This window comes from Lingula anatina, chromosome 7, assembly GCF_051362555.1.
Source record: "Lingula anatina isolate TDL-2025a chromosome 7, LinAna3.0, whole genome shotgun sequence".
Classification (NCBI taxonomy): domain Eukaryota; kingdom Metazoa; phylum Brachiopoda; class Lingulata; order Lingulida; family Lingulidae; genus Lingula; species Lingula anatina.
In genome coordinates this window covers 18,652,030-18,675,864 of record NC_141773.1, presented here as the reverse complement: position 1 = coordinate 18,675,864, position 23,835 = coordinate 18,652,030, and the positions used below count along the sequence as shown (strand labels likewise).

Genomic DNA, 23,835 nt, shown 5'->3' with positions numbered 1-23,835 from the left:
CAGAACAAAAGAATTTTCTCTTGCATAATTTTTATTTAAATGTGCACACATTTATTTACACGAAATTTAATCTCTTATAACATAAACCAAAATAAAACGGCAAGATTAAGCATTCAAAAGGCACAATATCCAATTTCATTTCACCTGTAACTGTAACACAGCGCGAGAGGGTACGCAAACAACCAATCACGTGCCGTCTTCTTTAATGTATTCATCAATAATTTTATGGCCACAATTTCCACACGAAGCAGACTGGCAGTACACAAAGCAACAATAATACATATTAACACAAGGACAATGGTTCAAGGTTTTGGAATTGGATTCCAAGACCAGTAACTTCGCTACAGCTTGAACTGCAACTAGGATAAAATATTTATTATTCAGCAAGATTGATTCAAGATTCTACCGCACGGAGTTTAGATTTATTTGCCACGATGAAGTGACAGACACGGCAGCTGAGAGTCCAGCCAAGGCGGGATATTTAGTCCAAAGCTACAACATATATGTACCCAGGCATCAACTTAACGTTAGGAGGTAAGGTAACATATTTCGTCTTTTTCATGGTAATGTCCTTGACTGTTGTTATTTGAGTCACCTTTTTTAAAAGCTCGAGTATTTAATCTGTCGATCTGTCTCAACAAGTAAAGGCTGACGTCAGCCATGGAAATCGACAGTGAATGTTGTGTATGTAGATTTCACCGTTCGCTCCATATTTTGTATTTACACTGGGGAGAATTCCTAGCCCTAGTCCTGATTTTGACAATATTATAATTGAAATGAATTCCGTGATATGGAAACAAAGAGAGAAAAATGTTCTTCCCCTGCGTCCCCCCCCCCCCCCCCCCGAAGCACGCAGGAGGAGAGGGATGGGGGGGGGGGGGGGGGAGAGACAATGAGTTACGGTTAACTGATACGTCAACCTTGTTTTATAGTTTATAGTTTATTGTAATCTTAAGTCCAAAGACAAATCCATATAAGCCTGTATAAATGTTATGTGTTATGTAATAATGATAAATGTATTAATATGATGTAATGTAAATATTGAGTAATATGAAGTTGTTGTTGATTGCTTCCTCTCTGAATTGACATTTGTTACATGATAAATAAAACATGGGGCTTAGCAAATGCACTCTAACCATGTACTTCATATATGACTTGATATTTCTTTGTTTCAGGCTGATGCTTCCACGTATCCTAGCTATGGGATTATAAAGCTGGCTATCTTTGATAGGATATGATCAGGAATTGCTCCTAGCCTTTGATGTAGATTAGCATGCTACGGAAGCATATATGAGAATAACTTAGTTGGGACTAAAGCCATACTTAAAGACAGAGCTGAGAAGGATAGAAAAAGGCCACTGTTATTGATGAAATTTTGCTAATTACAAGGAAGCAACTGGATATTTATCGTATATTCTTTCCTCTGCTTAAGTGGGCACCATTGGATTACTTTTAATGACAGAGCATGCTATTGTATATATGCAATCAGTGCAATATAATTTATCATCTGTTGTAAAATATCAGCTCTGGTAAGACATATTTTTGAACCAAAGGAAAAAAAAGAAATTAAATGTCAAATTGAAAATTACTGAACTACAGTAACACAACAAGAGCAACATGGCAGATTTGATGTCAGTTCAAGTTCACGTCCCTGCTGTTATGGAGTTTGAAGACACCATTTCCCAGCTAGATGACCAGAGCAGGGTGGGGAATAGTTCTGTCAATTCAGCGGAATATAGACTGATGAAAAAAGTGGAAAACTCCAAGGCCATAGCTCTGATGAAAAAGAAACCAGTGGATATAGAATTCAAAGACCTTCAGTACTCTGTCAGTGAAGGAAGGAACAAAGGTGAGAGAAAGTTGATCTTGGGCCCAAATTATTGAAGGTTTATTATTGTCTGAGTTACAAATTAGTCCTAAATATTAAGAATCATTATAATTTACAAATCTTTAAGGATGTGATACCAGATTTATTTTTTTGAAGAGCCAAAATTGAATTAGTAATTCTGTATATTCATACATGTGTATACGTATACATACGTATACATGTGCATCGCCATGGATCATTTGTATTGGTGCAGGCAGGCACTAAAATAGCTGTTCAGGCTCTGAAATAACTGTACAGTGGAATTCATTGTAGCAAGCAAATGATAATATCTTGTGAAAATAGTAATTTACACGAATCAGGAGGTTGTCCTCTTTGCACGTCCTGTATTTATAAATATCGCTTTTTAGTATGCATTAGTAAACCTTGAACCCATCATACACTCTTATTCTAAACAAATTGAAAGAAACTTCCCGCCCCTCTTTTTCACATGACTTCCTCAGCTGGCAAATGTACAAACATACAAACTCAAACACGTGCACAAATTACATGCACATAACCATGCAAGCACACACACACCTGTATATGCCAGGGTTTTATCTGTAAATGTACATTTCTTTCCTTTCAAACATTCTTTAACATACCTATACACAATTGTTTGTGTACACACAAAAGACCACCTGTATAATTTTTTCTTTGGCAATTTTACAATATTCTATTGATCAAAAATAGTGATCACTGGCCCTTTCCCCCATTTCTCCACTCAGTGACCCCCAATTCTACCCAAACACTTTATCCCATTTACCGTATCTAATTGTAGAGATAATAAACTGTAATGTAAAACTGCAGGACTGTCCCAGCTGTTTGCTTCACATATGTTCAAGGACTCCACAATTTTTATGACAGGGAACTATAAAGTTGTTAGATATGGTGTTACAAGGCCAGACAGCTCACTTATTGTGAGTCCTTGAACCGGCAAGTTGTGTGACTTATTCACATGCAATCTACTGTGTGCTAGTGATATAATAAACATGTCTCAGTAATAAAAAAAAGCCCAATTAAAGATGAATAATTTTAAATGTACAAAAATTGTCAGTACTGCATTTTTATGTGGTACTATTTTGGTATTATTAGTTGGGAGGGTTAAATTTGGATTGAGGAAGTAAAGTTTGAGGGGGGAAAAAGGCTAAGGGCTCTTTAGAAAAGAAAATGTGTTTTCTTCTGTAGACTTTGACCTTGGCACTGTTCATGAAATAATAGCAGTGTGGGACCCTTAAGTAAGGGGTCAACTTGGTATGAAATCTCCACATCTACAGGGGACATAATATATGTAGGCACTAGACAGCTTTATGATGGATCGATTTTATGTGTGATTTCTGAGGATGAATTTGATGGTAATAAAAGATAATACAGCAGGTGCTTTTTCTGCCGTCTTTGGTCAACTTCTACATTGCCCCAAGCTAGCCCACCCATTGCCCCCCCCACCTCTCCAGCAAAACTATGGATTTAGTCACTCTCTCTGACAAAATGTGGGAAAAGGCATGTTAAGGCCAGTGGAATCCAGAAGTTAATGTATTACTACTATAAAATGGCATTGATTACAACCATTGTTTATGAAAAAACTCCTCCATTAATGACTTGAAGCATATAAAACACCAGTTGTAATTAAAAACATGAACAAATGACTCAGGTGACTTAATTCACATTCACCAAAATAAATTGTTAAGACTATAACGGGAAAGGAAAAAAAGTCACTGCCCATTGAAAGGAAAGTACAGCTTATGTATGACAGTTCATAAATTGACAAGATGTTCTCTCTACCAAGACCAGTAATGGCTACATTTATACATCCTTAAGCGTAATGGAGTAGTTAAAAGAGTAGTGTAAAGGTATAAGTCAGGTTCTTGCCCTCAGGTAAAGGTTGACAAGGGGAAGTGGCTCAGATAGTGGCCTGCTGTTTGATGTAACTGTAAATCACGAGTTTGCCAGGAATAATGAGCAGTTGGCCTGACTAGTCTCTTTGTCTTTTGTGTACATGTTGGTAGTGGTGAATTTATTACCTTTGTCACAGTCCTCAAGAGAGAGTAGGAGAGAGGGACCACAGATAAAAACAAAGGATTCCTGGAGAATGTTAACTAAACAAAAGTCAAAGTGCTGTCTGTATAAGAATATTATATATATATATATATATATATATATATATATATATATATATATATATATATTACTTGTAATGACCTGTAGGAGAAATTGTGTGATAGTTATTGTTGTATTGCACATCTCCTTACCAAAATTCCCTAATTTCCTATAGGATCCTATAGGAGTTTATAGGATCCTGTAGGACTTTTTCATTAGGGTCAATCTATTGTTTTTGACACCTGTCCATTTGCAAGGTTACTTAAGGAACAGGTGCTTTTCAGGTATGATTAAATTATGCAGACCAGCATAGTGTGATCAGCAGCAGGTGTCCAGTGGTTACTAGTATATCAATCTATATTCAAGGTATTTCCTTGTCGTACTCACCAATGTCTCCAACACAAATTGCCGTGAGAAAAATGACCAATTTAATTCTCTGTACATTTTTATCAGTGAATGGTCATTTTTTATTACCCATGAGAATGAGCTGCAGATTCAAGATACAATGCCATGCTAAAGTAAAAAAAAAAAAAAGAAGAAATTGAAAGAAAGTCTTCCTTGCTCTTGAAAAGAATTAGTAGCAAATGTTTGAAAACAAGAAATCATTTATCTCAGTTAGATAACAAAGCAATATGTTGTCCACCAGTGACCTTGTGTAATATCCACCTTGTGCCAGTGACTCATTGAACAGCATTTAGTTTGTCTTTCTGTTTTATTGTGAATCAGCAAAATTGTTGGCTGGTATCAGGAACTAGTGTAACACAGATATCCTGTTGGAAGTCACAATTCCATTCATTATTATTATAGATAACTAGATAAGAGATCCCTTTTTTCCAGACTTTTCAGCTTTGTAAAGGAAGAACTCCGAAGAAGGGAGATATTTAATTTCCTTCAGAAGGTTAGACCATAAATCTGTTCCAACCTAAGCTTAATTCCCATGTCAGTGGGACAAGTTTATTGTAACAACCAGAGACAAACATACTTATTAGTACCCAGCTTTCCCCCCAAATAAGACAACTCTACATTTGACAAATTGATCACGTACTAGTACATAATTGAAGTACTATTTTGTCTACTAGTAGATAATTTGTTTCTGAAACAAATTACAATCAGTTTTCTCCTCATGTGTAAAATATTGCTGAAAGTGAAGGTAAATTAGATCTTCTTGCTAAAAAAAGAGCACATTTTCAGTACAGTTGTTTATGCTTCATAACTAAAAAGATACAGGCTATCTAGAAAGGCAATAAGGCCAATAAATAACACTGGTTACTGGTCACTCATACTAGGAAGCCTTAGAAGTCCACCAGCCCAGGGCCAAAGCTTTTATTTGTCCAAAGATGAAATTCAGAGATAATGGAATACTAAGCCTTTGGCAAGCAATCTTTTTCTATTTCTTCAAGCCAGAAAATTTAGCTGTCCAGACAATTTGACCTTTATTTGGCTTGTACTGATTGTTGTGTATCACCTTGTCAGTGAGAGGTAACATGATACTTACCTGTAGTTTTTGTTGTTCCAATTGAGCAAAGTTTTTTTTATTAACTCTGCTTGAGCACTTGTCAGTGAGTGTTTTTCTTTTTATCTAAATTTACTATTATTTATTGTGGCATTGTAATGAAATCTTAGAGGTAATTGTGTGTTGTTTTGTTTAATATGTTATCGTGTGTGTGTGTGTGTGTGTGTGTGTGTGTGTGTGTACAACTTATGTAATTTTGATTGCTCAAATTTTAACTGTTAAACCCTTAAAGCTATGAACATAAATTTTATCAAAAACCTATGTCACCCTGTATTATTGTATATTCAAGGGACTTTTATCCAATTTAATAGTCGGGGATCAAATGAATTCAACAGAAAGCTAAAATTTGAAAACTGACAAACGTTGATAACATTTACTAGTATACTCATAGCAAAATTGCAGTAAGGTGAAGTAGTTTATATGTACACAATAAGTGATTTAGTTATGTGATGTAGTTGTGCACTTCATAGAAATAGATATTTGCTCTCTTTTTCATGTTGTGAATGTCTTCGCAAAAATAAAGCAACTTGGGTGAACAATTTTATTTTTGTTTATTAAAAAAATAGCTGTCTGGAAGGTAAAACAATTTAAGAGGGCAGCATTACATGTGATAAGACTGCTTTCTGTTAAATTGAAAGGACCATATTGTTATTTCATTACATAGTAAAATCCTGATAAAAGAATTTGCATTTATGTACTACCAGTAAGGTAATGCAGGTATTATTTTCATACTTTGATTAAACTTTTTTGTGCCAAGTAGGTTGGCAACTGCAGATGGAATGTTGGCGGAAACTTGAACTGTTGCTCAGATACGGGGCACCCAGAATTTCAAAATGGTTTGAGGTGACTTGCAGATTCAGTTACCTTGGTGTCACCGTATTGCTGAAAGGTTGCATAGATGTGGAATTTTAGAGCCAAATCTAATTTTTCTTGAAAAAGGTGTTTTTTTCGTATTCACGAATCACTAATTGGTGCTGTCGTAGCATGCTCTTACTAGTTTTGAACCACTTAGTGACTTTTAATCAAATAATTTGCTCTAACAACTTCCAAGTACTAGTAGTTTAATTAACTGTCAAAATTTCCCTGACATTTCTGAAGAAAATATGGACATCAGGTGATTTTATTTGAGAAGATTTATAATGTCTGAATGGGAATAAATAAGTAGCTTTACACTTTAACATTTAGGCATGAAAATATGATTTTGGGACATATTAAATGTACACAACATATCTTTAATATGCAGGTTGAAAACTTTAGACATGGAAGGTGGATCCTTGTGTGTTTATGATCTAGTTTAATTTATGACAGTTGTCATGTAGTGACAGCATTAGCTAGCATTGTCATTTCATTGGTATTTGCTAAAATAACCCGTTTGTGAAATGGAGATTTAGCAAATGAAGTTGAGCACTTCGATTTTCTAATGAGGGTTTTATGGTCACGACACCAGATCATTAGTTGGTGTCCATTACACAACTTTTGTTTAAGGTGAGACAGGTGACTAGTTTTGTTTTACAAAATGTCTACCGATTTTGGGCGCCTGGAATTAGATGAATATGGATAATCAACCAAATTGAGTAAACATTGTAGTATTGGAGTACTTAACAATTGATTGGCTCACAATACTTGTACGGCGGGTTTATATGTAAATAGGCTATTGTCACGGTGGAGTGTAAAAAACCAATGGTAAATTCAATCGAAATTTTGCTCAAGGGGTTTAGTTAAAAGAAGTGGGTAAAAACAAGACGAGACCATTTAGATTTTATTTGTGGAATGCAAACTGCAGAAATTCTTCGCAATTATTGCAGGGGGCAATTTTCAGCTTCAGTTTGTTCATTAAACAGGCTCCTGATATGATTGTGCCCGTGCTGTGCCATAAAGGTCGAAATAATGAATCCAGATTTTTTTCCTGAAGTACTTTTTTTAAGAAGTATGTTTCAACAGTCTTTGACATTTATGAATGACATGTTAAAAGAAAGAGTAACAAAGGATTCAACATTGCTTGAAAAAGATAAATCTATTTTTGGCATGAACAATAGTTGGAAATTACTTTTTTTTAAGAAAGTATGATTTAACAGTCTTTGACATTTATGAAAGTCATGTGAAAAGAAAGAGTAACAAAGGATTCAACATTGCTTGAAAAAGATAAATCTATTTTTGGCATGAATAATAGTTGGAAATTACTTTTTTCAGCAGTTTCTCTTTGTAAGTTATTGAACCATAGGGTCATTCCATATCAACTCATCCAGCGAGGGTACCCTCCGTCAAGAAACTTGCTGATTCTCACATATGTTATAGATATTATAGGGACTAGAAAAAACCTAAAATTTTAGATTGAGATCTCAACTGGTTTCAGAGTTATGACTCTCCAAAGTTGGGCCCAGCTGAGGGCTTGCTGTGCCTCACATGGATCTAGGTCATGGTGACCTAGTTAAGAAAAACACTATAACAATAGTTCTTCATATCCCATTGCTTTGCAGCTTTAATGACTTTATATTTTAACATTTCAGGAATCCAACTATCATACTGAAAATGGTCTGGCATAATTAAAATGCACTTAATTTTAACTTTGAAAAATCCTTGTCATTTTTTAAAAATGAAGGACACCCCACCTTTTTAATCTCATTTTTCTCAATGTCTCCAAGCAGACAGGTGTTTTTGCTTTATGTCATTTGAAAGAGGGGGGTTTGAACTTTAAAGTGAAAGTGTTAAATCAATTTGTATATTTTGGAGACAAAAATAATAATGCATTATTTAAAAAATGTGTGATCTGGGCTATTGCATGAGCACTGATGCAGAACAGTGTACTTTCAGACACCCAAATTTATGAATTTTCACATAAGTTTACTTATTATCTTAGAATTAATTTCCTACAATGTTGTTAAAATGTGAAGTATTTTTAAACATGAAAAAAATTAACTAAATTAGAAATGCCCCCCCCCCCCCCCCCCCCCCCCCCGTACTCAATCCAATATAATGTCCACCACCATGACTTTCTTTCATATGCTATTTAAAAAACCCTTGCATTAATTTATAAGAATAAAATGGCAATTAGTTTTCTTATACCTTCGCTATGCTCCAATGAATTAGAACTGATCACTCGTTGATCTTGCAATAAGTCATACATCGTGGTATGACAAAAACATAAGATTTGTTTAGGATCTACTCCTAGACTCTGGAGAGTTCTATGACTTCACTGCTTCAGGGATATCCACGGTATTGACACAAATTTTGTCGAAAACCATGGAATTAACTCAGCCATAAAAGAATGGCTTGGTGGTATTCCTGAAAAATTAAGTAAAATGGCCACTCCTTTAATTCTTGATCATATATTGTTGCTGTCAGGTTGTTCAAAAGGCTCAAAGATTTATTATAAAACTTTAAGTAAAGTAGGTGTTCTTGAGATGTTAAAAGGTATGAATAAATGGAAGGAGTTGTTAAATTTGGAGGAAAATGAATGCCCGAAGATTTTTGAACTTCCTTTTACAATAACAAAAGACTCAAAGCTTCACTGGTTCCAATTTCGAATTAATCATAATATCCTTACCACAAATTCACTGCTTTTCAAATATAAAATGGTCGACAACAGTATATGTTCCCTTTGCAAAGGAGCTGAAGAAACAACAGAGCATTTATTCTGGAATTGTGCGGTTACCCAAAAATTATTGACCGACTTGGCAGAATATATATTATCTAATACTCAAGTTACTCTACCTGTGTCAAAAAGGAATTGCTTAGTTGGCTCTACGAGTCTCTCTCCAATTATTAATCTCATTATGTTACAATTTAAATTTTATATTTATTTAAGAAGATGTTCACAGGGTAAACCAACATTAGGAGGTTTGATTTCATCGCTTAGATATCTGGTGAAAACAGATAAGTCAATCTGTCAGTACAATTCAAATATAATTAAGTTATTTTCAATTTGAATATTTAGCATACGACGATGTAATTAATTAAAAAGTGTTATATGGTATAACATCTCTTATGTGTGAGTGTGTGAGTGAGTGTTTGTTTGTTTTTGTATTGTCATGTATTCATGACAATAAAAAAAATTGTGTCAATAAAAAAAATAATAATAAAAAATTATTCTTATAAATTAATGCAAGGGTTTTTTAAATGGCATATGAAAGAAAGTCATGGTGGTGGACATTATATTGGATTGAGTACGGGGCGGGGGGGGGGGGCATTTCTAATTTAGTTAATTTTTTTCATGTTTAAAAATACTTCACATTTTAACAACATTGTAGGAAATTAATTCTAAGATAATAAGTAAACTTATGTGAAAATTCATAAATTTGGGTGTCTGAAAGTACACTGTTCTGCATCAGTGCTCATGCAATAGCCCAGATCACACATTTTTTTAATAATGCATTATTATTTTTGTCTCCAAAATATACAAATTGATTTAACACTTTCACTTTAAAGTTCAAACCCCCCTCTTTCAAATGACATAAAGCAAAAACACCTGTCTGCTTGGAGACATTGAGAAAAATGAGATTAAAAAGGTGGGGTGTCCTTCATTTTTAAAAAATGACAAGGATTGTTCAAAGTTAAAATTAAGTGCATTTTAATTATGCCAGACCATTTTCAGTATGATAGTTGGATTCCTGAAATGTTAAAATATAAAGTCATTAAAGCTGCAAAGCAATGGGATATGAAGAACTATTGTTATAGTGTTTTTCTTAACTAGGTCACCATGACCTAGATCCATGTGAGGCACAGCAAGCCCTCAGCTGGGCCCAACTTTGGAGAGTCATAATTCTGAAACCAGTTGAGATCTCAATCTAAAATTTTAGGTTTTTTCTAGTCCCTATAATATCTACAAAATATGTGAAAATCAGCAAGTTTCTTGATGGAGGGTACCCTCGCTGGATGAGTTGATATGGAATGACCCCATAGTAGTACTTGTAAAAAGTATAAGGGAAAACATCCAAATGAAGCATGTCAAGTTGAATATTCCATTATGCAACTCAATTTTATGGACTCATGATAGTGTTCTCCAAAATTTCACCTGTGTCACAATACCAGAGGATGATTAGCCCAAAATTTCATTGGTCTTAAGTCTCCCTGGTCTAAGACTTTTGAGCCTGTTAATTGGTCCAGTTGTTCAGAAATTTCATAATGGCCAGTAATAACACTGGCTGTACATTAATTGGCTCGACAGAGAGAGAGAGAGAGAGAGAGAGAGAGAGAGAGAGAGAAGGAAGTTGGTGAGATTGAGCCAACACTCTATCTAATAATAGGTGATTTAATTTTCCTTTGAAAATTAGAACTTCAGAGAATAAAATTAAGAAAATGTATTTAGACTGATTTTCTCTGTCTGAGCTATGTTTAGAGTACTGTCTCGGACTAAAAATAACTGATTGCAGTGAAAGGTTCCTCGGGAGTTTGCTTGAAATTTCCATTCTGGCTGCATGAAGTTCTATTCCCAGCCAGCATACCATCAGGGAAGCTGTTGGTTTTGGGTTCTGACCTTTTCCGCCAGTTAATACAAAACACAGGTGTGAAGTTGGGTTAAATGTACTATACTTTTCTTGGCGGCTGTCTGATTGTGTTTCCTCAGTGTTTCATTCATTGCTCAAGGGTTAATGTTATTATGATATTCTGATTCCTCTCCCTTATACTGTCTGTTCCTCCTCCTTTCTCTTTTCCTCCCTCTCCCCCTCAAACACGCTCTCTCTCTCTCTCTGTTTTGTGCTAGCTCTTAATCAATATGTATAGTTGCAAATTCTTCACATTTAAGATAAATCTTAGCGGAAACAAGTACTTAACATAAATTACTAGCAGATAAAAGTAAGAATTCCACAAAGTGATTAATATGAGAAGTAAAATATTTAAAAGTGCTTTCAAGTTATGCTTATATAACAGAATGTTTGGTGGTTCACAGAAATATTACAGCAGGTGTTTTTGAAAAAAAATATGTATGTATTTGCAGTGCATTCCACCTTGTGAACTTGTGATAATTTACCAGTAGGTTCAATCTATAGGAATGATGTGGTCACATTAATTTCACCACAAGCAGACCTATTAGTGGTTTCTCAATGCTCTACCATTGACAGAAATTCCTGCCTTTCTCAAGGTCGGTGACTGACTTAACTATGGAAATTACACTGCACTGACAACACTATTGTGTTTGAAACTATTGAAATACACATTTTCACAAAGAATGATGCCTGAAGACCAAATGCTATCAGTGTTCTATTATATGTTACTGTAAAAAGAAACTACCATCATAACAAAATGACAAGGCCAGAATGCAGAATTGCTATAAAAAGTTGATGTATGTAACAAGACCATTGAAAATCTGACATATACTTTTGCTAGAGCATGTAGTTTTGTAATCTGTATAAGAGGTGAAACATTGTACACATTGCTATCAAATATTTATTTACATATATGTGCATCATTGGTGTTTACCATGTACTCAAAAAAGTAACATTGGATTTGATATCATATTAACTATAGTAAAGGGTTATATCTGAAATGGTTATCTGGAGCCTTTTCTGACTTCCATTTTTTGCCAAATTACTTGTTTTCTAGACAAAATTGGTAACATATTGGTGAAAAATGACGGAGGAATTTCCATATGCCTTGTCACATAGAAAATTGATGGCAAACTTTATATTGTTTTTGTATGTTGCCACTCATTACAGGCTATTTAGGTTGATTGCCATTTGTATACTCTCATATCTCATGAAGAGTATTCGTATTCTATTCATGGTGTGATGTCAGTACTAGTAAAGGTTATTCTATTACTTAGTAATATGTATTTTTTAATTCAAGTCTCCTGATCTTCCCAGGGAACAAAATATGAAAAAACAGTTTCATGTCTTATTTTCAGATATTTCTCCTTCCAGGCTTACCAAACAACTTTTATATACCACTACCACAGAAACATGTTTTGTCTTTCCAGGTTACAAAACCATACTGAAATGTATATCTGGAAAATTCAAGGCTGGGAACTTGACAGCAGTGATGGGGCCTTCAGGGGCTGGAAAGTCTTCTTTACTGAATATCCTGGCGGGTTACAGGTGGGTGGTTTATGTGATATATGTTAAAGGACATCTGGGTTAGTTATGGGTTGGCCATTGATATGTTTTGAATATGTTGTGGGTTTGAGATGGGTTTTGATTTGCTTATAAAGTTTTTTGCTGGTAATTTGCTTATAATTGACTTTTAAGATCTGATAAACATTTTACTTTTTGATTATACAGAAATTAATACACATCTGTATATAAACAAGAAATTTGTTATTAAGTGATGATTATCTTAAATTTATTCTTTTGTATAAACCAAGGGTAATTCAGCATTACCAGTATTATGCATATCATTCAGTATTCCTACATTTTTTTAGGACAAAATCTGTCACTGGAGAAATTCTAGTCAATGGTAAGCCGAGGGTCCTGCGCAATTTCCGCAAGATGTCTTGTTACATCATGCAGGATGATCACCTCTTGCCTCATCTAAGTGTGGAGGAGTCCATGATGTGCAGTGCCAATCTCAAACTAACAGAGAAAATGACAGTGGCAGAGAAGAAACAAAAGGTTGGTATATAAAGAATAATAATAAGACAGAGACATTTGATCACCAAATTGCTGTTAAGCAGGGCACATGATTATGATGATGCTCATGAGATATTTTTTAACGAATTTCCATTGTGATAAAGATTTTTCTTTGTTTGATACATATTTAAATGGTAATATATTCTGCATTTATAATATCAACAACTCAACAAATACACTTCAAGTGATGTTTTTGTAGTGTTTCACTATTTTAGGATAATGTTATTATTTGTTCGCATAACTAATAATAACATTATCCTAAAATAGTGTTCAAAACACTACAATTTTCAAGCTGTTTATCATTTGCTGTAGCAAATTCCATGCTTCATCTATTTGCAAATAATTGGCACCAATTAACGCAATATGCAAATGCTTTCTATATCATTTCTGTAACTAATCAACGAAGTTTTTCAAACTGATGTCCTGATTTCCTCCTCTACCCAGCTTGGAAGCATGAAACCCAGGGTGGGTTATAATGGCTCAGGAAAAATAGATAAAGTAGACGGATATTGTCTAGAAAAGCAGACAGATATGGTCCTGATAATCCAGATGAAATCAATTTAGCAAGCATCCTACGGCCATGCAAGGATATATTTGATTTTGACAAATGTTGTAATTAATTTCCCCCTAGGCAGTGGCTTGATAGTGATAAAAAGGATGTTTTATGAATTTGTGATAAGCAAAAAATAAAAAAAAGAGAGAAAGTATAAATATGTACTAGTAGTAACTTTCGACTGACTATATGTGCAAACATGAACCAAGCACACCTGAGCATATAATTTCCTGAGGGATCTCCTGGGACATTTCATTGAAACATTTAATGAAGACATGTTTACCTACTGGCTAGAGATAAATCATTGCCACATATGCAGCATGCAGTGGAGATAAACCTGTGATCAGAAATAGAATGATTTGAAACAGACTATTCAGTATTATAGTGTAGGACTACACTAGATTTTACCTCTGTCCAAGGTGGATATAGATAAGTAAAAAGAAAGGCATAATAAAAAAACACTGAAAGGAAGACTGACTTGGGTTTCACCAGAGCAGAAATTCAATTGAGTCCTAGGTATTCACTAGAACAAATATTTTCTAGGATAGATCCTCTCCATTTTGTCATCTTCCCCAGATTCTTTTTGCATGCAGAAATTTCAAGTGGAACCCTTTTGCTACCCACACCCTACATTACCCCTTTTGCAATATCGTGGTTCATACCAGTGGTCAATAATACCAAAAAAACACACTCAATGACACCATAACTCGGTAAGAATGTTCAGCAGGAGTTGGTGTGAGAATCTGCTAACCAAATGTTTTCAGCATGTTCACTCTGAATTGCATGGCCCTTGTAGTCTAAGGAGATATGTTCAGTGAAAGAAGAGATATTTATGGCAGCATCAATACTTTTGTTTGTTCTGATTTGAGGAAATTAGGACTAGCTGTGTAGAATATTTATGAACCAGCATGCTTTACCACCCTGAATCTCAATACTGTTTTATTGTAGTAGCAGCTGGTGAACAAGTATGTGTTTCATTTTTTGTTTATCTTAAACCCTGAATAATGTTGAAATTGTTCATGGGAGTATTATGTGTAGTGGAGGAGAGCCTCTGTCAGGCTTGTATTGGAAACTAGATGTGCCTTTTTCATTTCTTCAAAATATGTTATTGAAACAATTATCTAGATATCTAATAAGCTAAAAGAAGTACTGCACCATGCCAGTATATTATAATTGTTGCATATTGTCATATTTGATCATTGTGCATTTTGCATTCTTAGATTATCCAGATTAAATTGAATGTTACTTTTCATGAATTTAAATGAATAAATCTTTAAAAAAATGAGCGTTAAGACAAAACGTATTTTCACAGGTGGACGACATTTTAGAGACCCTGGGCCTGATAGACAGTAAGAAGACACGAGTCACTAACCTCTCTGGTGGACAGAGGAAGCGGCTGTCCATAGCCCTGGAGCTGGTCAACAACCCTCCCATCATGTACTTTGATGAGCCCACAAGGTGAGGAGGGTAAAACAGTCGCATTCATTTATTATTCAGTGGAGGTCAGAAAGGAATATTTTTTAGCACCCCTCTCTCTCTCTGTGTGTGTGTGTGTGTGTGTGTGTGTGTGTGTGTGTGTGTGTGTGTGTGTGTGCTTACACGTGCATTTGGTGGATGTTTGTTTTTATGTGTGGGTATGCTTGCGCGCATGCCTATTTTTGAAACAAGGCACACCAGGGTATTTCTCAGGCTACACAGGGTTAAAGACTAAAATCTATGACAAGGAAACTATTATCCTGGCAGTAATTTACCCCAGTAACAGCCTGTAATAAGCACACCTCAAGCTGCTCATTGTCCCCGTTTTCTCTGGCAGCACTAAAGAATAATCAATATACAGTGGAAATCAGAGACATGTTTATGAGTGCAAGTATTGATTTTCTGATGGGTATCATACCCCTTATGACACATAGTAGTAAAGGGAGAGTGTTCATATTTTAATATCAAAATACAGGTAAAAAAATTGTTATTACAGCTTTGTCTTTCCTCCATTTTTAATATGCTGTATATAATGCATAGTCATTTGATGTTAAGAAACAGACAGTGAAATAGGTGTATCAAATAAATTAAATCATGCAGTGTAAAAAATACTGTATTAAAGCTCTGGAGGTTATTTATACAGGTGGAAATATTTAGATAAAGTTCCAATAATAGAGGAGCCTTTTCATATGCTGTATAAGGATTTGTTACAAAATGAAAAAATGACCTTCATGTGCTTACTAATACTATTCAAAACACACCTGTTTTATACTTGCAAATCATGTTCTATGTAAATCCTAGATTGACTTTATTCAAGCCAAACAAGTTAAATGCTTTGGGAAGTATAAAAGTTATGTTAAATTGATGATGATCATAAAATAATTAATTGCCGCAAACAAAATGTGTTAACTTTCGATGATGTAACTTTAATTTCCAAAATGTCTATTTCAGTGGCCTGGATAGTGCCTCCTGCTTTCAGTGTATTTCCTTACTGAAGTTTCTGGCTCAAGTTGGCCATACCATTATCTGCACTGTCCACCAGCCCAGTGCTAAGCTATTTGAAATGTTTGACCAGGTAAGAATAGTCCACAGTTTATGATTAACATCCTGAGTCTCAGAGATAAGGGTAATTATTTAATTACTCAACAAATTTGAACAGTATGAATGAGTAATTTTCCCGAAAATTATCATTTGTACGCCTCTGTTATCAAAAGCTATGGAAAATAGATCCTGAGAATAAGTGATATTTTAAAGCAAGAAACGGGTAAAAAATTATTATCCTGGAATTTCTAACTTCCATCTGGAAAATATCAGGGAAAAGTCTGGGGGTTTTGTTTCCATAAAATACTGGGAACCCTAATTGTTAATGTGGACACAGTTGAAATGTCATTCAACTGTCATGACCCAGTTTGCTTATAATATATACGAATATGAATAATATATCCAACATTTGATGTCTGAAAACCACAGACTGATAAATGTTTTGTGATGCTTATACATGTTGGATTGTCATGTATGTATATTCAGTGTATTTTGATGATCCGTTGACTATTTTGTGTAACGGCCAACACCATGCAAATATCTGAATATAAAAGTGTATAGCATAACTGTGTACATCATCAAACACCATCGTTTTATCATGAGTGATGTATTGTTCATATCCTGACCTTTATGTGCTATGTTTACAGCTCTATCTACTGGCGGATGGGCAGTGTATATACCGTGGCAATGTACCAGGACTGGTGCCATATCTCAGAGCCCAGACGCTGGTGTGTCCACAGTTTCACAACCCAGCAGATTTCGGTATGTAAGAGACAGTGCATTTTGATTATGGCATGTCATAAATTTTTTTGCACATTTGCAGAAAAGGTTTTCTCCCTTCCTTTCGTACTTTCATGTCATAGCTTTCTAAGAATGCATTTTTTCTCATTCTTTCTTCCTTTCATGTCATCTTATGGGAGTGTACAATGTTTCCAAAGTGAAGAATCACAATCTGACATGTCACATCCAGTTGTCACACCTAACACAATAAATGACTACTGAAGGCTTTCACACATTTATTTGTGTCAGTTAACCAAATATTGAACATTTCAGTAATGGAGGTTGCCTGTGGAGAATATGGAGACAGGGTCCCTGGGCTCGTTGTGGCCACAAAAAATGGTGAATGTGAACGGTTCCAGAATCCTGATGACCTCACTAAAATGACCGATGACCACACCATCAAACAGATCAGTGACAAGATAGCCTCGGTTGGTGAGGACGAAGATGACTTGAAGTGCACGGAGACCACAGGCATGACAGGCAACAATGGTGCTATCATCATCAATGGCAATGGCTGCCCGGATGCCTACCTGCCCCGAAATGGCTGCTGCGGGCAGAAACAGGAGGTGAGATGTTTGCCTGCATGTATTTTTGTATGGGCAATGATTTTCAATTTATCCCTAATTGATGATAGTTTTGGTTATGTATGAACCATATGTGATTTTGTGACATTTCACAGCACATTTTTTGCCTTGAAAGTTGAAAACGGAAAGTGTAATCCCAATAGAAATCATCACATATTGATTTGCTTGCATGAGATATATATATTCCCCTCTGTATCAGTGAATGCACTTTTATCTTTTGTTTTGATTGAGATCTTTAAATTTGAGCGTGCCATTTAATGTGGAATTATAGGTAGATTAGGTGCATTATGTGAATTATGGAACTGAAATTGGTTGAAAATATTGTTTGGAGCTTCATGTGCATATTGGCATTGAATGTCCTGGAAGCGGTGGTATTTTCTTTAGCTGTACCCAATAACCAACCACTGGTTAATATACTTGTAAGGTATCAGAGTGAATATATATATATCAATTTGTTAATTATATGGTAAAGGAAGTTTCTGTTTGCAGTGTGTGAATATGCATTATTTTCAAGCATAACTCTATTTTTTTCTTGCATATGTTCATTCCAAGTGACAATTAAAAAACAAAATTTTTGGTGCTAAATCTTCTGCTGATCTTTTTAAGATATTTAATGTCTTTCTTCTGCTATTTTTTCTTCTCAGGACAGTAGCTCTGATGAGGTAATAAATCTCTTGATAATAGGTGGTTTTCAAGACATCTCATAAAGGTTCAGCCTTGGACTTTCAGAACTACTCTTATTTCTCATTTATCATTGTTTTTACAGACTTTTTTCTTAGAAAAAAACTTAAGAATGATTGTGATAAAAAACTATTTGGTATTTGTGTGCCTGAAATATCTTATGAGATGCCTTAGAAATATTCTGGATGAGCATTTTCTTTGCTGCCAACTAATACTTCATTGTGGTAGTTGTGACAGCTGACAGTGTGCCATTGTGCTGGGTGAGACAATTTGTTTGCATATATTTTACATGTGTGAGTTTAGGTGCCCCATGCGTGCAGTTGTCGCTTGATTCATTAAGTGCACCTAACATTTATTTTATTTACTAACTTCTTAAAGACTTATGTTCGAGTCCTGAATGTGTGCCCTATTTAGTTCATTCTAGAATCCAAAATGATCTTTGGTTTGTAAGGGTTGTGCACTGGTTTGAGAATTTATAGCCTGGAATAATTTTAGAAATGAAGATGTATTTCTAGTCCAGTTGGGATAGCATAACTTAGCACCATGCCATCTCAGCCCATCGTGATTGCAATTTCAAATGATAAGAAACTGAGCTAATCCTCCCCCGTTGTCTTAGCAACAGCTGCTGTTATAAAGGTAATTGAAAACAAGTGCCCTTAGATTGGCTTTCTCTGTTTAGAAGCTAAAATCACATAGCCAGCTGGGATATTATATACAAAGTTAATTTCTCCTCTGGAGTCAACCTAAAACAAAAACAAGTATTTGCGATGGAACTGAAAAAGATCAAAGGCTAGTGAGTTTAAGTGTGTTTGTAACAGGTTTAGAGTTAAACATTAATTAGGTGGTAAAACATGAATTATTATAAAGGATGGATAGCTTTGTAGCCTGGTCTAAGGGTGGTTGACAGTTACACACTATTAACTAATTATTGGTGACGATGGGTAACAATATAGACTGGTATTTATACTGACAACCACATGGTTATTTATTGGCAATAGTTTGATATGGTGCGAGAAACAAGCAGTTTACTTAATAAAGTTGGAAAAAAATATGAAAGGCATAAGTGAATTTGTATCAAGTTTTGAATTTATTTTAAAAAAACATGGTAAAATGTGCAGTAATTTTATTGTCATAGCAATGTCAAAACTTTGTGAATTGTTCATACTTATGCAAAAAAAAAAGACTAAGAATAGTACTTAAATATTGAAAAATATTCGTGAAAATTAGATCCATACTCCACAGAAAATGTTCATAATAACTGCTTGCGGAACCAGTAAAACTTTTTCTTGTTAAAAAACACTGTTGATTTAAGCTTTTTACATTATCTTCTCTGTATGAATTTAAGTGCCATTATGAATCTTTGCAAATTCATGCTTTTATCCATTCTCTGTGTAATTTTGAGTATCAGTCCTCCAGTTTTCACGTATTAGTCTATCTTTTTATTTCAGTAAGTCTGTACATTTTGAGTTCTGAAATATTGGCAGCGGTATGTGACTATGCTGGTTAGCAAAAGAGATTAACATTACCTTAATTACCTTAATGCTGTGACATAAGCTGGGTCAACTAATGCCTTAAAACTGTGCATGTCCACAGCTTGACACTTTTTCAAGGTGCACAGAAATACTACCATGATACTTGTGTTTGTTGAACAATTGATGGTCAGAAGTCATTTAAAAAATTCACACAAGATATTGCCAACCCTTAATGTTACTTTGTTTGGTTTCTTCTGAAAGATGAGATAATAAATTATATTTTACTTTGAAGTGAGTGTGCTCCGATATTACAGATTTTTGCTACTGTTAATACTTTGCTCATTTAAGGCTTATTTTATGCTCTTTAGTTTAAAGGTGCGATTTTCTGTTGATTGCCATGCTTTTCAACCAGTGGTGTGTACATATGGCTGGTACTAATGCTTCATGTGCACCTTTGAAGCTGAAGTCAGGATGTTAATTTGAGTTAATTTATTCTTTCAGGAACTTGGCCCTGGTGAGCGCCACACATTTGCCACCAGTTCCTTCACCCAGTTTCGCATTCTCTTCATCAGAACTTTCATGTCCATAATGAGAGACACAGTAAGTATTTATTTATTTATTCATTTATTTATTTATTTATTTATTTATTTCCTGTTATTTGTTTCCTGTTATTTCCTGTTATGATTTATTAAAGTAAGAAGCAATTTTAAAACTGCCATAAACACACAGTTGTTATAACAGTGTATTTTCTGTGTTTCAGACCCTAACCCGTCTACGCCTTCTGTCCCATCTCACCGTTGGAATTCTGATTGGTCTCCTGTATCTAGGGATTGGCAATGAGGCCAGTAAAGTGTTCAACAACGCTGGCTGCCTGTTCTTCTGTATGCTGTTCTTGATGTTCACAGCTCTGATGCCAACAGTGTTAACATGTAGGTATACACAATGTGCTTGGTGCACCAGAGTTAGAACATGGGGCACCTCAGGTGAAATTTTCCCAGATTTTCTTTACTGACAAGACCAGCCCTTGGTCTACACCCACTCAGCAGGGGGTGTTTGGAGATTTGTCCCAGATCAAGCTAGCAGACATTTGATACTATAATTGTCTCAGAGACAGTAAGCCCGACAAATTATTTTAATAAAAGTTTCACATAATATTTATATTTATGGAAAAATTATGTAGATTGGAAATCATACCAAAGTTTGTTTGTAGAATTTGTATGAAAAGTTAAGTAGTCCTGTGTGAAATCCATGTCAAGAAACATTGAAGCTCATGATATTCACGATCTGTTCCAGTCCCTATGGAGATGGCTGTATTTGTAAGAGAACACCTCAACTACTGGTACAGTCTGAAAGCTTACTACTGGGCCAAGACCATGGCTGATATGCCTTTTCAGGTGAGAGGATAAAAATTATGGAATACATATTAAAAGAAATAGAAAAAAATGCTATGTATAGTTGACATGACACACTATAAAACAGCAATTTTATTTTGAATGGACATTTATCACCATATTTGTATTCCAGATTATGGTCAGTAGCAGTGTAGTGCATTGCATGTGTAGAAAATGTAACGTACTGAATATAAGATTTCTTGTCTTTCAGATCATATTCCCCCTGGTCTATGGCAGTATAGTATACTGGATGACCAACCAGCCCAATGACTTTGTGCGCTTTGTGATGTTCTTGACGTTATCTACACAGACGGCACTGGTGGCGCAATCTACTGGACTGTTGATTGGGGCAGCCACGTCTTTACAGGTACTACATGTGTATCAATAATGGCAGGTTAAAATTTTGCTGGAGCAGGTGGGAAGGTGGTACAGAGAGGGTATGACATGGGGTAAAAATCTGTCTTTGAAAAGTGTCACACATTCTTGTAATAGTTGTATGACTCTATTAGCTCTTCTTTTTTTTCTTTCAAGAAAAAATGAAGGTATGGGGAAGGGCAACTTTAGGATCCAAGTTTAGAATCCGGCTCTAGCACCTCATGTGTTTTATGCAAAAGCAGCTGACAATATTTTTTATTTTTATTTATAGGTTGCAGTTTTTCTAGGACCAATCACAGCAATCCCTATACTACTGTTTAGTGGATTTTTTGTCAACTTTGACACTATACCAAAATATTTACAGTGGCTGTCTTATTCCTCCTATATACGGTAAGTCTCATTAGTGGCATTGGTAAAGATGACTTACTAGATATATATTTACATAAGTAGTAGAAGTCATAAAAATGGCATAGGTGTTCTTTTAACATCAGAATACTGGTTGTGTAATGTGTACTTGATTAACAGTCCTGTTAAGATGTACTGTATAACAGCCATTATTGCAACAGTTTTCAAATTTTGGAAGAAACTAGTTTTTGTCTAAGAAGACCCAATCTTCACCTTTAAACAAGTCTTTCTACCTTTCTTCTCTGCTTTATTCATTGCCAGTCTCAATCATTCCTTTGCTCAAGAAATAAAACAAGAAATAAAACTGAGTTTTTAATGGTTTCCCCTTGCATTCCAGTTACTCCTTTGAAGGTGTCCTGCATGCAGTGTATGGGTTTGACAGAGAGAAACTAGACTGTGATAAAGAGATGTGTTTTCTGGACAAACCAGCAGACATTCTGAAAGAGATGGACGTCGAGGATGCCAAGTTTTGGATTGATTTTGTTGTGCTTTGTGTTTTCTTTGTGATTTTGAGGGTGCTGTGCTACTTGGTACTTATGTGGAAAGTGAAAGCCCAACGCTGACATGACAAGCCTTTAGTGTCAGAGTCCTCACCCACAAAATTCTATTTAGAAATATAAAAAATATATTCAAGGTACTGTATTGGCCACATTAAGCTCTGGCACTATGTATGTGAAATATTAATATGGAGCATTTACACAAAGAGCACAATATTGAAAAGATAATAAGAACTTGTGTCAGAAGTTGGTCATTGCAGCGGAAAGAATGCCTGTATCTGTATCCAAGATGATGATGATGATGATGTGAAGATGATGCAGGTTTCATGGTACCCCTTGGCTTTTTGGGTACCATCCCTAGGATATCTGAGGATCTGCAGTGGTGATCATTTGCTACAGATTGCACCATATATGGGGTATTATTTTTTGTATATGTGGCATTCACATTGAATTTCAGAAACAGCTGGTAAAAGGGGCTTGTTCAGAAAAGTCTGATTATCTAGGATGTGACTGGTGACTGGTCAGGAACTTACTTGAAAGTCACTTCTGCAACAAGAAGTGTAGAGCAAGTGATTTGATTTTTGAATAGAAGTTCCAAGGGTATCAGCCCAGATGAAATACTTTCATCTTGGATGACTGGAAAAGCCCTAGGGACATTTCTCACAATTAAAAAAGTCACAATATATCTTGTGTAACTACAAAACAAGTGGCTGACATATTTAAATGGGCAATGGTAGAATTATTATTACGACAATCACAATTTGCTCTAGGATTTTGGTTGAAAGACTGAAAAAAATGGAGGAAAGCAACCTTTATGGTTCTACGTAAAGTGCAACTTGGGTTATCATTTCAAGCCATTTCATGAAACCATTGAAACAGCTGACAACATTCTGGTTTACCCACAATTGGTATCATCTCATGCAGCTGATTTTATCAAAATGACAGATATTTTGAAACAAGGCAGCAAAGCTGTCAAATGTACAGACAAAAAACAGGAAATAACTATGCACAAAATAGGCTACTGTCAATTCTGATGCAAAAGTACATTATGTTAAACTGCAAATTCAACATCAAATTTTAATTATGCTCAAGCAGCACCCAAAATTGTGTTTTCTTCTATTCTGATGCAATATTACATAATGGTTAACAGCATAATGACCGTCAATTTTTAATAATAAAATATACATGGATTTTCAGAAAATGTGACTAGCATGGGTCTTCAAGCCCGTGGAACTTCAAAGTTACACCTTGAAAATGCCAATATGTGAAAAATTAAATTTTCACAAAAAAACTGTTTAACTGGCAGTAAGAATTACCAAACAGACTGCATTGCCTACTGAAGCTGTATTTTAGTCCCATGTTTCTTTCCTGTAAGTTTGAGAACAGTAAGTGACATTGTTTTTCTTAAATGGTCATCATGGGGGCAGTGCCCAAAATAGTTTTTTTTTTTTCAAATTTTGATGCAATATTACATAATGTTTAACAGCATAATGATGAGTATTATGGATATTCAGAAAATGTTACTAGCAAAGGTCTTCAGGCCC

General features: G+C 35.0%; 1 protein-coding gene across 3 annotated transcripts; it reads left to right on the top strand.

Moving 5' to 3' along the window:
* Window positions 1–206: 206 nt before the first annotated feature.
* LOC106164136 (ATP-binding cassette sub-family G member 4) lies at window positions 207–23,250 on the top strand. 3 transcript variants are annotated; one of them, XM_013541937.2, is made up of 15 exons: window positions 207–534; window positions 1,176–1,849; window positions 12,388–12,505; window positions 12,829–13,018; window positions 14,902–15,047; window positions 16,017–16,140; window positions 16,754–16,868; window positions 17,160–17,452; window positions 18,115–18,132; window positions 20,125–20,223; window positions 20,384–20,552; window positions 20,917–21,017; window positions 21,226–21,381; window positions 21,661–21,779; window positions 22,132–23,250. In XM_013541937.2, the coding sequence occupies exons 2-15, from the start codon at window positions 1,618–1,620 to the stop codon at window positions 22,355–22,357; spliced, it is 2,106 nt and encodes a 701-aa protein (XP_013397391.2). In that variant the 5' UTR covers window positions 207–534; window positions 1,176–1,617; the 3' UTR covers window positions 22,358–23,250. The 3 variants fall into 3 exon arrangements, with proteins under 3 accessions (XP_013397391.2, XP_013397392.2, XP_013397393.2); XM_013541938.2 differs by having other exon boundaries at window positions 207–539; XM_013541939.2 differs by lacking the exon at window positions 18,115–18,132 and having other exon boundaries at window positions 208–534.
* The last annotated feature ends 585 nt before the right edge of the window (window positions 23,251–23,835 follow it).